This window comes from Pteropus vampyrus, unplaced genomic scaffold (assembly GCF_000151845.1).
Source record: "Pteropus vampyrus isolate Shadow unplaced genomic scaffold, Pvam_2.0 Scaffold463, whole genome shotgun sequence".
Classification (NCBI taxonomy): domain Eukaryota; kingdom Metazoa; phylum Chordata; class Mammalia; order Chiroptera; family Pteropodidae; genus Pteropus; species Pteropus vampyrus.
In genome coordinates, this window is record NW_011889244.1 from 453,936 (window position 1) to 470,524 (window position 16,589).

The 16,589-nt window shown below is 40.1% G+C and overlaps 1 protein-coding gene across 9 annotated transcripts in view; it reads right to left on the bottom strand.

The window, feature by feature from the left end:
• Positions 1-16,589, bottom strand: part of CARMIL1 (capping protein regulator and myosin 1 linker 1) — a 268,640-nt gene that overhangs the window by 13,221 nt on the left and 238,830 nt on the right. For 6 of the 9 annotated variants that reach the window (XM_023524450.1, XM_023524452.1, XM_023524448.1 and 3 more), the window contains 4 exons: positions 10,453-10,565; positions 4,854-5,283; positions 2,249-2,330; positions 934-1,146 (listed from right to left, as the gene is read on the bottom strand). In XM_023524450.1, coding sequence (XP_023380218.1) covers positions 934-1,146; positions 2,249-2,330; positions 4,854-5,283; positions 10,453-10,565 — 838 coding nt within the window. The remainder of the gene's footprint in view (positions 1-933; positions 1,147-2,248; positions 2,331-4,853; positions 5,284-10,452; positions 10,566-16,589) is intronic. The other 3 variants (XM_023524449.1, XM_011382163.2, XM_023524453.1) reach the window with 2 other exon arrangements.

Genomic DNA, 16,589 nt, shown 5'->3' on the forward strand with positions numbered 1-16,589 from the left:
AGTGCCTGGTGGAGAGTTAAGTGTTAAGATTAGCACTATATTAGCAACGATGCTGATAACAATGAGCATAATCTGACTGTATATCTCTATCCTTATTTGCCTAATTTTTGTGGGGGAATAAAGTGAAGAGGTGATATGGGATTATCATTGTATTATCATTCTACTTTGTATATATTTAAAAATTATTATAATAGAAAGTTAAAGAGAAAAAAAAAAAAATGACCTGACAGGAAAAAGAGGCAGTTGTAAGAGAGAATAAGGCAGAGCAAAACCTTTCCTAATATTTTTAAATTTCCCCTGTCATTAGATTTGTTAAACCTAGAGTCAGCTAACCTTTTCTGTAAAGAGCCAAGCAGTAAATATTTTAGGCTTTGCAGGTCAAATGGACTCTTTTGCAACTACTCAATTCTGCCCCTCGAGTGCAAAGCAAGCAGACAATGTGCACACACAGAGTGGCTTTGCGATAACTGTATTTGCAAAACAGGCCCACAGTTTGCCAAGTCCTGTCCTAAACTCTAAGCAATTCACAGAATATGAGGTAAAAACAGAGGAACTTGTGCCTTCCCTGGCTGTGGCCCTCATCCTTACGTGGTTGTCTTCTGAAGGGTCTGTCCGCCCTGGAGAGGTTTTCCAAAAGCTACCTCAAAAACTACAAATGGGTCAGAACAACACAAGGCTGCTTTTCCATTCTCACCCTGTGGCTTGCAGTCCTGAATGCAAGGACAGTTTCTGAGTTGGTGGCCTCAGTGCTGAATAGAAGAACCCTTCAGCTTTTGTCAATTCCACAGCCCCTAGCAGGTTTCTCAGGACGCCCTCAGCAGACCCCCTGAGCATGTTCACTGGTGCCCTTGAAACCATCTGTGGAGTCTCAACACAGCCACCTTGGGAAGCCACATGGTCTCGGCGTCACTCCTTGACTAGTAAAACCCTTACCAGGCCGTGAGGCGGTCCTTGGTTTCTGCGGGACGGTGGGCCGTGCTGCCGGGCTGGGCTTGGGGGACTGCAGGAGGGGCTTCGGGCTGGTGGGTGTGCTGGAGGAGCTCCGAGATCGGGAGCCCATGTCCACCTTGGGGTCTGTTTTGACATTCTTTTCTGGGGTCCCCAAACTGAAGCGGGTCTCCGGAAGACCTGGGTGCAGTTTAGGCACTGAAGTGAAAATGGGTACAAAAAGCACACTTTATCTTAAAAATCAAAGGTGAAAGAAACCAATCATGTGAACCTAGGAGGAGCCTGGCACAAACTGCTGTAATCATTTATTGTCATTTCTCATCACAGAATGTTTAGAACAGAAGCATGCTGGTGGAGGACTAAAATCCTTAGAAAATGGACTTAATGGTGGTCTTCTGATCACCTCTGACTACCACACAGATGACAAGCCTCACAATGAATAGTGTGCAGGTCCACGTGCCCGTGCAGAGAGGATAGTAGTTCTTTACGCACTTAAAGCAGCACATCTTCCTGAACCTGGCACAAGGTGCAGGTATATCCCACTGCAGGCGCCTCAGTTCTGGACAGCAATCAGTGAGGGGTCTGGCTGCAGGCCCTGAATGAGGAGGGCTGTGCCAGGGGCCATAACCTCACTAGCTCAGAAATGTCATCTCATGCCCTGCCTCCATCCCTTTTGCTGCCTTAATTTAACCAGACAACCGGCAAAAATAAACCAGTTAAATATAATTAATATTCCAGCTCCTGCATGAAGATACTAAAGCAAGAAAACTTCAAACAGCACAACGGGGTTTCTAACATGCAACTTTCAAGTCACTCTTCAGTGTCCATCTAAGGCGCCTTATTCTTTTACTGCACCTAAAGAGTCAGAGGGACAAACGATACTCTATATTTATGGATATCCAAGCTGAAAGGGAAGAACATCACCTCTTATCAAACGAAAGAGCCACCTTCCATATACCATGTACGGCTTATTTTTAAAAGCATCAGCTATGTCCCCAAAATCTCCCCCCTCCCCAAGTCCCCTTAGTTTGGGAGCTCTTCTCAATGAAATTTCTTCCCTTTGAGAATTAGAAAAGGTACCCTGTCCAGGCACAAGGCTACACTGGTGGTGGGAGATGAGCCCCAAAGTGGAGCTGGAGCAGGAAAAGAAGGTGGTTTCCTTTTAGGTGAAAGCTGAGAAAATACAGCACAGAGACCTGTTCTCGCCTCCCTGTCTTTATTTTTCTTCTGCCAATCACATGAAACTCCTGGAACCAGAGAGTGTTTTTCCTAAGGGGGTGATGGCAATGGCCTGACTTACCTGCCCCACCTCCCTCCAGCCGTTCTGTGTTGCTCGTGGCCAGGCTGGAAGACTCCTGGGAGATGGCATCATTCCCAAGCTTCTAAAAAATTCAAGCACCCACCCCCAACAAAGTACGTATTTAAGTGTAAGAAAAAGAACAACGCAGACAATAAATGACAACAAAGAATGTCTTCTTAACTCTAATGCTGTTACAGTGATGGTCCCTGAAGTCCTCAGGACAAAGCTCAGAGGAACATGTTCTGTTCTGTGTTTACAGTCAGGGCTCCAGGGCCCAAAGTATGGCTGGTTCCTTGGATGCTCCCCACAGGTGAGAGTCGTGTGGGTCCACGGAAACAGTGGGCTGGTGATGCCTGTTGTTGTTTTTGCTGAGCTCCTGTGTGGGCTCTGCTCTCTGTGATGTTCCCTGGGATGGAGCTACTGACACTCTATAAATTTACAGGACTCTTTCCAATTGGGTTCCAAAAATCAAGTTTAAAAAGCAGTAGAAACTTTTTCAACTTTGATGTACAAAATAGGTGAAAGGAGTCTTAAAATGGGTGGGACCTTCCTTGCACTGAGGCAGAACCAAAGAACACAGATCTTTTAAGAGACAAATACAGGTGAAAAGGCTGGAATTAATTAAAAAAAACAAATCCGACAAACTTCAGGTGGAAGGAGCTTGTTACTAAGAGATGGGGAAAGTTAGATGCCACTCTCCTAGGACAGGAACTGTCAGGGTAAAGCTAGGACTCAGCCAGCTGTCTTTGAGTGCAGGCAGCTGACGAGGTGGCCCCACAAGAAAAGATGGGGCTTCTAAAGCATTCAATACCTGTTATTCCCCTTTATTAATAAGTAACAGATACCATAGCTCATTTCACAGTTCTTTCCCTTTAAATACACATATTAAAAATAAATAGTGTAAAGAGAATTGCTCGAGAGTAAAGATGACATTTTTTTTTTTATCAATAGTATATTCACCACTGATGTTTATGTTGCTAACTTTATAAAGAATACAGTCATGGAGTTTTAAGGGAAAATATTATAATATTAATTTTTGAAAAACTTTCTCTTATTATTTTATTATTCAGAAAGGATGAATATTCCTGACTGGTTCAAAATTTAAAAACTTTGGTTGTTTTAAATAGACACTAGATGGTGCTAAGAGATTGTTGGTATAAACCTGGAACAAATAAAAATATTATACCATAGGAGTTTTGTCACTTTGAGCCAATTTATATATCAGATCCAAAGTGCATGGAAAAAGCCCTATAGCACTTCTCATCTTTCCACCAAAAGGCAGCTGTTCATCAATGAAAACAGTGATAAAACAAAACAGCTTATTAGTGAAAACAGCACGTTTACTGTTATAAATTCTATAAAACAGACTGAAATTTAAACACTTCTTTGGGCATCTGACTCACCAATGATGTGGTCACAGTATTTATTCAGAATTCTGGCCAGTGAAGGCTGCCTCATGCCTCCCATGTTGAATCAGCAGAGTAGAGTTCTATGCGCCCCTCTTCCACCCCAGCTCTTCCCTAAGGTTAATGAGTGAGGTAGGAGTTATCTGTAACCAGGAAATTGCTAGATAACAAAAGTGCCAGTGGAAGAACTATGGAGAGCAGTTGTAAAATCATACGGGAGGCAGGATCTAATGAAAAAATGGTCAGCTGTTTACAATATAAACAGCACTCCCCACCCTGGTATTTAGTTTATCATTTACTTTCTGAAAACCAAGGGTTCATCGAGGTGAACTGTTTTATTCCGATACTTCAAATAAAATAGATATGCAATTTTCCCCTTTTTTTGAGAACCCTGCTTTATAGACATAAAAGAGGCCGGGGAGTGCATAGAAGCCACGACCATGGTGTATGGGTCTTAGTGGCCACAATGAAGGTGCCAACCTTTATTAGCCGCAGGAGGAGAAAAATCCTACAACTTCTATTTTTAAAAGGGTTCAAAGAATAAGTAATGTATTAAGTCAGTTTCGGTGGTGGTAGGGGACTCTGTAATTTTTAAACTATGAAGTTTTTTATAGCAACAGGTAATGACGTATCACAATGGTCAAGTATTCAATTAATTAATTCTAACAGAAGACCTTAGTTTTTCTTTTTTTGGGCGGGGGGCGGTTTCTCTTGACTTTTAAATCTGGAATACAGCAAGGAAGCTTAAGGTTTGAAAAAAAGAATAAATTATTAAATAAGTGAAAAATAGATCTACCTTTCTATAATAGAATCTGGTTTCAGTATTTTTATTTGCCTCTGTCAGTTCTCCTATCTCCAGTCACGCTCAGGTCTTTGTTGGGATTCAACAGACTCAGTCTTTTCCCAGATCTGAGCATTTCCCTGAACAGCTATCACATGCTTCTGTGGCTAATGTTACCTAATGATTACTGGAAGGAAGCACCTGGGCAGGTATTGCCAACAACTTACCTCGAACACTGTGGCTCTTGGGAAGAGCATGGCCATAGTGCCAAAGGGAAAACATGGTCATGTCTTTGTGATCTGTGTTCATTAGGAAAGTCTTTGGTTTTTGGATTTTTATTTAACTAACGGGCTTTTTTTTGGTACCCCTCACTCACTGGGGCAAAACCCCAAACAAATCAAAATGGCCTCTCCCTTACCTTCTGTGCACAAGCTGCTCTCTGCTCTTGCTTGGCCTTCATCTCAGCCAGCAGATCACTGCCCATCACCTGGACCCCATATCTCCGGCCTCCTTGTGGGCTGCCCTTGCTGTCACTGCGCTCCACCTTCCCCATGTCCTCCTCTTGACTTTCTTCATGGGAGTCAGGTGTTTTTATCTCTTCACTCCATTCAGAATTGCCATTGTGCTCATCTAGCTTCGTGTCCTTCCTGGGTGTGTCCATGGCTGGACTTCTGACCACCCCTTTTGGAGAGGAGGGTTCTTCTGTCATTAAGACTGTTGGTGGTCGCTCAGATTTGGACCGGGATTTGATTAAGTTGAGAAAGCCACTTCTCCGAGAATCTCGCTTTTTCTTCTCATCACCTCCTTCACTAAGCTCATGGAACTCTGAGCTTTTTGCTGACGATTTCCTGTGATTCAAAAGAACAAATCCTGCTGGTTTTACTGTAATTCAAGTTCCAGCAAGAATCAGTCAAAATATAAATATGGAGATTGCTGCTTATATGGCAACTCTTTTGAAGCATTTTAAGAAGTTGATAGGAGTCGTTGCACTTAGGAAATAGAGAAGAAGGTAGAATACTATCATCATATTCACAGGTGAGGACATTGAGATACACACAAGCTAATAAGAATCCAAAGGTGGCAGGAGTGGGAGGAGAGATGAATTTTTTTTTAGTTTTATATACTCTAGTCAACTGCTTCTCTACTTTTTAGAACTTCCAACAAAGCTAGCTACAATCCAGATACAGGAGGCAACTGCCTCATTTAATTTGGTGCACAATGAAAAGGGCCAGATTTCTCAATAACCCCCTAAAATCCTTCCAGTAATCATTAAGTAACATCTGAAATCCCACCCTTGGTGCTCAACCCAAACAAGACTTAGATCCTTGCTTAAATGTAATACCAGTGAAATAGGCAACAAAATGAAAAGACAGACAAGACAGTTTTGGTAGAGTTGTCAGAAAGAAAATTCAGAAACTTGGGAACTGGGTGAGGAAAAAGTGGAAATGCAGTGGGTTGAGTGGAAGGCACCATCACTGCCTTTCACAGAGCTGGCAGACTGAACACCGTTGGCTCCCCTGGGCTTCCCGAAAAACCACTGCAAGGGATTCAAAGAAGGTATTAACCCTAGAGGGGAGAAAAGGCAAAACTAACAAAGTTTGGAAGCTAAATAGTCCTGAGAAAACTGATTTAATCTGGGAAAGCTGACCCCTAAAGCATCACTAGGGGAAGCCCAGAAACAAATGGATTTGCACTAGCTCCAAAACAGGAACAAGAAACACCTCTGGATATAGACCTGAGAGTGGGGCTTAAGAGAGGAAAAGAGGTGGGAAGCCTATTTACCAAACTGTTAGATCCTCTCCCCAAAACATAGAGCCTATGCCTGCCCCATCCTACCACAAGTTTAATCTCTGAGGAGGGTGAGGAACAGCAGGTGCAGCTGAAGAGAGCTGTACCATCTGGAAAACAAGGAGAGATTCAAGTGAAGAGGACAAGAATATGTCACCCCCAAAAATGCCTCTTTGGCATAGGATTATTTTAGGCTGATTATTTTTAAGAAACAGCAGACACCCTGTAAAATGAGCAGAAGTTACTCTTTTGTAAGGGACTTTTACATTTGTAATGGGAAATCTCCTTTGTAACTATGCCCCTCCTTTTATCAGGAAGAGGAGGATGACCAAATCCCTAGGAACTCTTATCAGTGGAGAAGACATAGAATTAAAACTGCAAAATAACCTTACCCTTGTTTACAGTGCTTTTCCTGGTCACCTCCCATAACAGACTCTCTCCCTGATACCCTCCTCCATCTTTTTTCTTTAGCTGGAGATGGTATTTAAGGTGATGGCTTGGGCCATTTCAGGAAGTTACTGCAGTAGGAGGTATACATGTTATTAAACTTGTTTGTTTTTCTCCTGTTAATCTGTTTTTTATTATAGGAGTCTCAGCCAAGAACCCAGAAAGGTGAAGGGAAAAATCATTTTTCCTCCCCTACACAGAGAAGCCCGCATATTGAACAGTGACACCTCTCAGCCCCTTTTTCTCATTCTGGATCCCAGAATGCGGCAGCCAGTTTTATGCTCTCCATGTAGGAGATCAAAATTTCCTAAAAGCCCCAAAGACCTAAAGACCTTGACAAGCAGAGAGACCCTCCCCTCAACAAAATGGTCCAAGAAGGCACCCTACACTGAAGCCCACCAGTAGACAGGTCCCACTTACAAACTTCCATGAAGCTTGTTAGTGCCCCATTTCAATATGACAGAGAAAAAAATGTTGGAATCATGAAACAAGAATAGTAGAAAATGTGATTGCAGAAATGGAAAACTAAAGGTTGGAAGATATAACTGAAGAAATATCCCAGAATGTATGTGTGTGTTGGGGGTGGGGGGCAGGGAGCAGGGTAATAAAGAGAGTAAGAAAATAAGAGAGAAAAGATTAAAAAAAAAAAAACTCATTAGTGGATTAATAGGGGAAACATATAATTTGAATAGTGAAGCTTTAAGAAAAAGAATAGAGAAAAGGCGAAGAAATTATGACAGAAATTTTAATTTTCAAAAATTCCAGAATCAAAGGATGTGAATTTCCAGATTGACATGGCCCACTAGTGCCTAGCAAATGGGTTAAAACAAACAAACAAAAGAGTCACCCAGAGCATATCACCATAAAATTTCAATATTCTTGGAACAAAGTGAAGGTCCCAAATGCTTCTGGAGAAGAGGAAAAACAGAACAAGTTACAAACAAACAATTAGGACTCAAGGTGACATTAGATTCTTATAGTAACACTAGAAGCTAGAAGATAAAGGGACCAGGTTTTCAAAATTCTAAGGTGAAATGGATTTCAATCTATAATTCTATACCTAGTCACACTATTATTCACAATGAGTTTCAGAAACTCACTTCCTATGCCTCCTTTCTCAGACTAACACCAGGAGGTGCACTACCCAAACAAGGGAGGAAAGTAAGGAAGAAAAAAACATGGGCCAAAGGAAATAGGAAAAGGACACAGGAACAAGGGGAAAGAAGCCCCAAGCAAATGAGGGAGACCCTAGGATGACACCAGTAAAATGGGCCAAGAGTTCAAAGTGGAATCAGTCAGACAGCAGTGAAGGATGGTCCATGAAGATAAAACTGAGAGGTTTATCCTTTTACTGGAGATTTAGGGGGTATGTCAGTGATAACAATATAGAAAACCAAGCAAATGAAAAGTAGACAATTACTAACTCCAGGGAAAATACAAAGTTGTCTAGGAAAGGAAATGTCATAGCATACGTATAACTCAGCTGTGGGTATTTATATGGATATAATGAAGCCAATAGGCAATACTGATAGAACCAACAATCATGATATAACTAAGTTAGAAGATGGGAAAAGTGTGTTTGTGTGTGCGCGCACACGCGTACGTGAAAGGGAGAGAGAGGGACACAGACAGACAGAAAGACAGAGAGAGACAGACAGTTTTGCCTGCGTGTGTTAGCTGGTAGGGCCAGAGTGTGTAAGAACCAAATTATCATCATAGCAAAAAAATAGCAAAACAATGTTGTTAACAAATATGGAAGCAAAATAAAAAATAAACAGCTAAAAGATTAGAAACTGTGTCGGGGAATAGGGAAAGAAACAAGAAACTTTAAAAATAAAAAAAGCTTGTAGAACATCTGACATTTTAAATTATGAGCATGTAAAACTGATCTTCAAACTTCTTTACATTATTATTTCATGGTTTTATCTATGCCTAGCCCTTTGCATATTAAAATGACAATATTTGTTCTTAACGACAATACTTGTTTTTATAGCAAAATGAAATTAAACAAATCACAACTTTTAGTAGATTCCATCACTATATGATAAAAATTAATGTATCTAGTTCTGTCTATTTCTACTAGAAGATAACTGAATCCTCCTAGAGCAGTATCTTTGTAGAAAGTGAATTTTATACCTTATAAAGTATGCCCAACTTTCCTTCCAAGACAGTTAAAGAAGGTAGCATGAAAAGTCGAGAAAATCACAATAGACACACTCACAGACCTTTTCACTAACTAAATATATATTTCTAAAGTTTAAGAAGAAAAGGGCCTACAATGGTATCTGTAGTTTATACAGATACAGGCCAAGATCGTCTTGAATCATTCAACTATTAGTGATTGAGGACAGACTACATATCACAGGCTGTGTCAGACACTGAAGTTATAATAAAAAAACAAGACCCGGGTGTTGCTTCTGAAGAACACCCTTCTAAGGGGGAAACAGGCTTGAAAGCAAACCATTAAGAAGAACTTTCCCATTTTGCTCTGTTTATGTTGGTGCTGCCTGACTCTTTAACATTGGAATCCATTCATTCATTCCCTGAGCTGTAAGAACAAACAAACAAACTCTCCAAGAATGATGTGTGCCCTCACAGATGTGTGTGGAGGCTGAAAAAAAAAAAGTGTTGAGTCAGTTTTAGAGAAAGAACAATTAACGTGGAGGGCTATGGGAAGCAGTCATGGGAAAGCTTCAAAGAATAAATGACATTTAGGTCGGTTCTTGAAGGATAGGAAAATAGAATTTTTCCAAGTATAGTGTGCCAACCTTTAAGACCAGTGTCAAAGACAAATAACTCGGTCTTGAAGCGTATAACATTCAGTACGTTGGACTGTTATGGATATAAAAACTCCGCCTTGCCATTCTACAGAGGCAAGATAACACATATCGATCTTCAGAATAGGCTGGTTTCTTCTCTACCTGTGATCAGCCTTGCCCACCCTTGGCTTATCATACAGTTTCAATTCCTTTCTGAATTTGACATCTCAAGGTGAAGAATACTTCAGATACAATCCTAATACAAATCCAAGGGTGTATTTTGGGATAGATTTGCATTTAGTTGGGGATTTAAAAACTTGGTACAAATCACCTTAAAAACCAGAGTGTTTTAAGTTAAATATAACTGTTAATAAAAAGTACCACTGAATTGGCTTTTAGGAAAAATCCACATAGTAATAAAGTGCTGACAGAACTTTTTAGAGACTAACTCTGAAGCCTCTTCACTAATTCTATTGTCATTTTGACACTCTCTTAAGGTCGTGCCATCTCACAATGACGTATGGCCCTCACATATGTCAGATTATGAAAACGGAGAATTTAGATATAAGTAATTTCAACTGTCAAAGCTCACTGCCCTGTAACAGAATCATCCAAGTGACGGTGATAACACCCTAGAAAAAATACTTTGGGATGATACATTTTGTGGTCCGTTTTAAAATAGCATGATGGTTCTCAAACTTGAGCATGCTCAGCAGATCCCTTGGAGGGCTTATTAAAACAAACAAACAAAAGAGTCACCCAGAACGAGGGGCGCCACCTTCAGAGTTTTTGATTCAGTAGGTCTGGGGTAGAGGCTTGAGAATTTGCCTTTCTAACAAGTTCTCAGTTAATAGTGATGATTAGTGATGTTGCTGGACTGGAGATCGCAATTTGCAAACCATCAGAATAGTAAATTTTATTAAAAAAAATATATAAATGAGCCTTAGTATACAAAGTTAATTGTAACTGTTAGTAATTTAAATGTGAACTAACGAGTATTATTAGTAATGACTCTGAACTCACTTAGAATCCATTTTGGTCACTTTCTTGGTGAAAAATTCATCTACACCTTCATCTACTCTCCCCATAAGACCATTCTGTTCACCATCTTGGGGGACTATGCTGGCAGCACAGACCTGCAAACCAAACAGGTGTAATGTTAATTGACATTCAACTTAATTCCGCAAACATTCATTGCTAGATTCAAGGTACTTTGATAAAGGCTACAGGAAGGACAAGACTGACTAAAATGAGGGCCCTTATAATTTATTGGAATAGAAGTCACATGTACAACTCTGACAAGGGCTGAAAGAAATAAATGAGGAACACACTATGAACACAATGCCTAGTGGAGGATTAATGCTAATGGTCTATCAGAAATAGCTCAGACTGAACAGGCTGAGAAGAGCAGAGTGTTTCCAAAGGCAGAAAAAGGCATGCAGGCATCTAGTAATGGGAGAGAGAATGCATGGAAAAATGAAACACACTGTTTTGTGAATGGCCCAGAGGCCAGGGGCCTGAGGTATGTGCATGAGATTAACTGCAGAGTATAAACCCTGGCAGATGTTAATAGTTGCCACTCCAAACTCTCTCACCTGCTTCCCTTTTTTCCTGCTGCAAGAACCCTGATTTCAAGATGCGAATACTTATTTTTATAAACCAAATACCCCAATTCTATCTCCTGGGCTATAACTGATAGCAAAAGCATGTGATACAATCCTGGTCAGAGAGATATCAGGGGTAAACTTCTAAGGGCTCCTGGCAGATTTTCCTGCAGATAAAGGAATATATTTTTTTCTGCATGGTTATGTGTGTGTGGTGGGGTATGATTTCTGAGCTGCAATAGCAACCTGAAGTTCAAGATGGGGCAAGCCTGAGGACAGAAGCCAATATGCTGGAACAGGATGGAACAGGAAGATGAAGCAGAAAGGTGGACAACACCCCGGAGACTTCTGGATTTCTTTTTAGGTGAGAAAATAATAAATATTTCTCATTATTTAAGTCATTTTTAGGTGAGTATTTTCATCATCTCTAGTTGAATGAATACTTCCCAACTAATAACACAAAGGCCAATGGTGAATGGGCTCAAATCCTACACTAATAAGTGTGGAATTTACTTTGTAAGTGATAGGGAGCCTACAAAAAAAATGATGTGGCCCAACCTGTATTTTGGTCAGATAATTCTGGAGCAGCATGAAGGATATATTGGAGAAGCCAGGGATTTTAGGTAGGGAAATCTGTTCAGGAACACAAATGAAAGACTCCTGTAATAGTTTAGTCTAATCTGGAGGAGGTGAGGGACTGGTAAAGAACTGGAGAAAGAGAACAGAAAGAAAAGAGGACTTTAATATGGAGGTCCAAGTTTCTAGGTTGTGTTAATGTGAATGTGGTTCTAGGGAACACAGTTCAAAGATGAGTCTAATTTCATGCAAGTGTTTGAGATGTTGTAGGAAGTCCAGGGGCAGGTGTCCAGCAAGACTCAAAAGCTTGGGTCTCAAGAGAGAAGCTGATGAGAAGCTATAAGAAAATTAGTCACCAAGTTAGCATTTCTATTTGAATGGACAACTCACAGTCAGCTAGCTTACTAACATGTCTGATTTGTGTCTGTGATGGTATATTAAATTAATGTTACACAAAGATAGGTTGTGGGCCAGTGGGAAAAAAATATGTATCTTGCCCATTCTGTTGGACACAAGGACAAATTCTCATGTGGCTAGGATACCTAGTTGATTTCTTGCTGTAACATGGTGGGAAAATTCCTTTCTGTAATCTTGATTTTTCAAGTCTCAAGTTGCCTCTGGGAGAACTGGCTCATGTCAGAGTATACATTGTTTAAAAAAAAAAAAGACCAATTTTTTGCTTTAAACAATCATCCACTTCATTCTCTTTGGGAAACCTCTATTATGAAAATGAACTATGTGTCTGAGTTCATGTTTGGGAAAGCTGAAAAGTGAGCAGATAACAGATAATAGACACAGAACCCTCTGAAATGTGAATAATAACAACAATTACACCTCTCATCTGAATGGTGCTTTGAATTGGAGCAAGGCTTTCCTATGTTGCAAGAGTGCCGAGAAGCAGCAGAGTTGTGTAATTCAGTTACGGAAAGAAAGCAGCTCACTGAATACTTCTTATTTTGATTACAAAAGATAAAGCAGTACAGAGCTTGTTTGTGTTATCATTTTTTTTTTGTCAAAGAAGAATGAAATCTCTACAGTAAAAACACCTGTGTAAGTCACAGTGCTCTATAGTTTACATGTGTTTGGAAATTATTTTTCACCCCTACATCTACGCTTTAAAGTGAAAAGGAAAAAGTTTTATCCTAGTTTTTGGTTAGTCACAGATCAAACAATGGCTCAGAGGGTGAGTGGCGTTCACACAGGTCACCTGGCTAATGGATAAGAAGGATGTGACTCCAGGACTCGTAGTCCCGACAAGGGGCTTCCTTCCAGTGCACCTAAGCTCCCCCTCAGAGGCTCCCTGTCAAATTCTCCTTCCTATTTTGAGAAAAAAATAAGTTTTACTAGAATAAAATTTCTCCTCAGCCTTTTTCTCTTTTCCTGTTTTTAAAAGAATTCACAACTTGCACAGAGGCCCTCTGGGGATGTGAAGAATGTCAATGGGCTTCAGAGACAGAGGCATACAGGGCTCAACAAAGCAGTCTGCTTTCCTGCAGGACAGGCCAGTTTTTAGGGTTGGATGGGTTCTTATAGATTCCCCCAGTCCAACTGTGCCATTTTAGAGATAAAAAGACAGAGAGTAGAGAGGTTAAGAGCAGTCTAGTATCTCTGGGAGATCTTCAATGAGATGTGATTAAAAAGATATTCAATGAGCTCTTCAATGAGATGTCTTTAAAAATAGGAAGCAGGAGGAGGTGTCATCAGCTTGTAAGAAGAGCAGCAGAAAAAGTGAAGACTAAAATGAAATGTAGATCTCAAACAGTTCAAGGCCAAACACATGCTGTTTTAGCTCAGTTTTTAGCAAAAGGAAAGGAAAAGACATACAGACATCACAAGTTCTCAAAATCTCATTTAATTTGGTCTTTTCCATCAAGGAGAGTAAATTTCAGATTAAATGGGGTAGCATAGCTATTGGAAAGGGAGAATAGAAACCTCAGCCCTGAGCTGGTTGGAACCACTGCATTTGTGCTTAGAGAAAGGTGTCTGTAAATGAAATTGGGAACCAGAATTATTGTTGTTGATATCTGAGAAATAAAAAAGGTAGATTTGTACCTCTAGTGTATAGGTAAATGCTAAAAGGATAATGTGTCAATGCTGTGAAGGTAAGCGAGTGATTATGAAGACTAAGGAAAATTCAGACCGCCCTCCATGTGTTCCCTCTGCCAGGACTGAGATGAATGCGCCAAGGACATAGTAGGTAGTATACTTGGATTCTGAAAAGGCAGCTGCCAGGTCTCTGATGATGTCTCCATAGGCCAGATGGAGAGAGATGGGTGGGAAGGAAAGATACTTAGGTACAGTAGTAAATTTGAACAAATGTACCCAAGGAGTGCTAATTAGTAAACTGAAACATCATGGAATTGTAGATGCATATATTAGTAAAAAACTTGAAAAAAAGAAAGCTAAGCAATCAAGTCAGGAAATAAGGAACCCAAAGGAGGTAAAACAAAGGAAGTATGATACAAATATAAGACAAAAATTAATGAACTTGAGAGGGCTAATAAAACTACAAGCTGATTCATTAAAAAATACTAATAAAAGAGACAACCTTATGAAACTAAGAGCATTAAAATACTTTAGAAATGAAAAAAAATGGGACATAGCTATTGATACAGAAGAGATTAAAAAACTTATGAGAATCTATAAACTAAATGAACAATTAATCTAAATAGACAATATCCTAGAAAAATAGAAATTACCAAAATGGTCTCAAGATGAATTAGGTTATCTGAATAGATAAAAAATAAAAGGAATCAAATCCCTAGTAAAGAAATCTGCACATAAGCATCACGTGCACACACATCAGACCCAGATGGCTTCCCAGGAGAGGAATAAAAAAATTTCTATTATAAGAAAACCATTAGAATAGAAAAAGAGAGAACACTTCCCAACTAATTTTATAAAGATAGTGTAATTTTGGAACCCAAATTAGATGGACAGTTTAATAAGAAAGATTATCGTTCTCTCTCATTGATGCACACAGACGAAAAAATCCTAATAAAATATGGTAACCAAGTGAGATGACACATTTGTTGTCACAAATGTACAAAGTTAAAATAGCCCATACCTTGGCTTTCAATTTTGTCACCTGGAAAAGCTCATTAGGGCTGCTGGGGGTCAAGGACAAGCTCTAGAAAAGCTATAGAAAACTCAAGGTAGACTGAATGGACTCAATTCTAGCCAAATAAACAAACCAAAACAAAACAATGATAATGTTAAATGATCACTGCTACTAAATACTAGTCATAAAGATAAGCTGCAACCTTCTCCTTCTCAGCTGAAAAATGAGGGTGACATGCCTGTGTGGTAGCTTCACAGAGCTGTTAGATATGGAAGCACCCTGAAAATGGAAGCACTGTGAAATCATAAGGCAGTATATTTTCACTATGAACTAGAGAAAGCAAACTATGCCATGTTTCTCAGTCCACCAAGCTTCTGGGAAGAAGCTAGATCTATTTAGACCCGGGCCACCTCCATTACTTAGGACACACACCCTTGTGTTACAGAGTCCCAGGATGGAAGAGGCTGGGGTGTGCCAACCCTGCAAGTCCTAGCTTTACCACGGGCAAAGTTAAAATCTTTCTAGGATATATCTAGTATGTTTCTCCACTAGAACTCTGTTGCAGCCTTCTTCTCTGCCCTTTTATTGTTTCTTAAATGAGTAAAGAAAAAAATACACACCATTCTCTTTCCCTGCGCCACTGACTTAATCAAAGGGAAACTCAAGTCAACATTTCAGATTAGTATTACTGCTAATGACCCTCCTTATGGAAGGAGCCAAAGAGGAACTGTTTATTCAGTAACCATTTAGAAACATTCCCTATCTGAAAGGGCCCATCCCTCATTTAAAAAGAAAAAAGAAAAAAGTTTATTCCTCTAAGAATATGTGATAGTGCATTAAAAAGTTAAAATCAGATTTGTGACGTCAGGAACATGGCAGAGTGAGAGACATCCCCAAATCTCTCTCCTTGAAACAACAATAAGCTGAACATCTAAAACTCAACAAAAAATACTCAAACTGCACACTAGCATGTCTGAGCATGGGATATGTGCATAAGAGCGACCAAAGGGCAGAACCCTGGGAGTCGGGCTGTGGACTGGGAGAAACAAAGAAGCTGCCTCTCCCAGCAGCCAGAGCTATCTGTAGGAGGACGGGGAGGGGAGAAGAAGTGATGACTTCCCTGAACAGCCCTGTGTGGGAGAACTGGGAGCTCCATGCAACCGGCAGCACTGCCCAGTCATCACGGCAGAAAGCAGAGAAGCAGGACAGCAGAGAAACAAGTTGATTGTTACCAGCTGCAGATGCAAAACTGAGGCTGAGCCACAGCCCCCATCCCCTAACCCAGAGGGCTCCTCCCCCCATATTTTCCGAGAATGAACACCGTGGAGCCCTTGGGGCTACCGAAACTGACAGGGACTGAGACTGAGGGCAGCGAGCATGATTGAATATCTATCTATAAGGAAAAAAAGGCATTATTAAGACTTTATATAAAGCAGGGATCCAAGAGGCTTAGATGCCACCTACTGGAAACCAAAAGAAAAACACCTTTTTTTGCAACAGGCTAATGAGGGACCTTTATATAATAAATCTTTCTAAAAAAACAGCAGAATACAATTCCATTAATGCCCAAGAGGAGAAATAGTCCATTAAAGACCATGAACAATCCAGGTGATGAGGACTCTCAGAAAGAAAGAGAAAAATCTCCAGAGAATAAGCTTAAAGACAGAGAAATATACAACTAAAATGACAGAGAATTCAGGATGGTACTTCTGAAAAAACTCAATGAGATCTAAAATAATTCACATCAACAATTTCAGGAATTGGAAAACAAAAACAAAAACAAAAACAAAAAACTAGATCAACAGAATGAGTTCTTTAGCAAGGAGACTGAAACGCTCAAAAAGAACCAAACAGAACTTCTGGAGATAAAGACACACTGCAAGAGATGAAAAATGAAATAGCAAGCTTGGGATATAGAG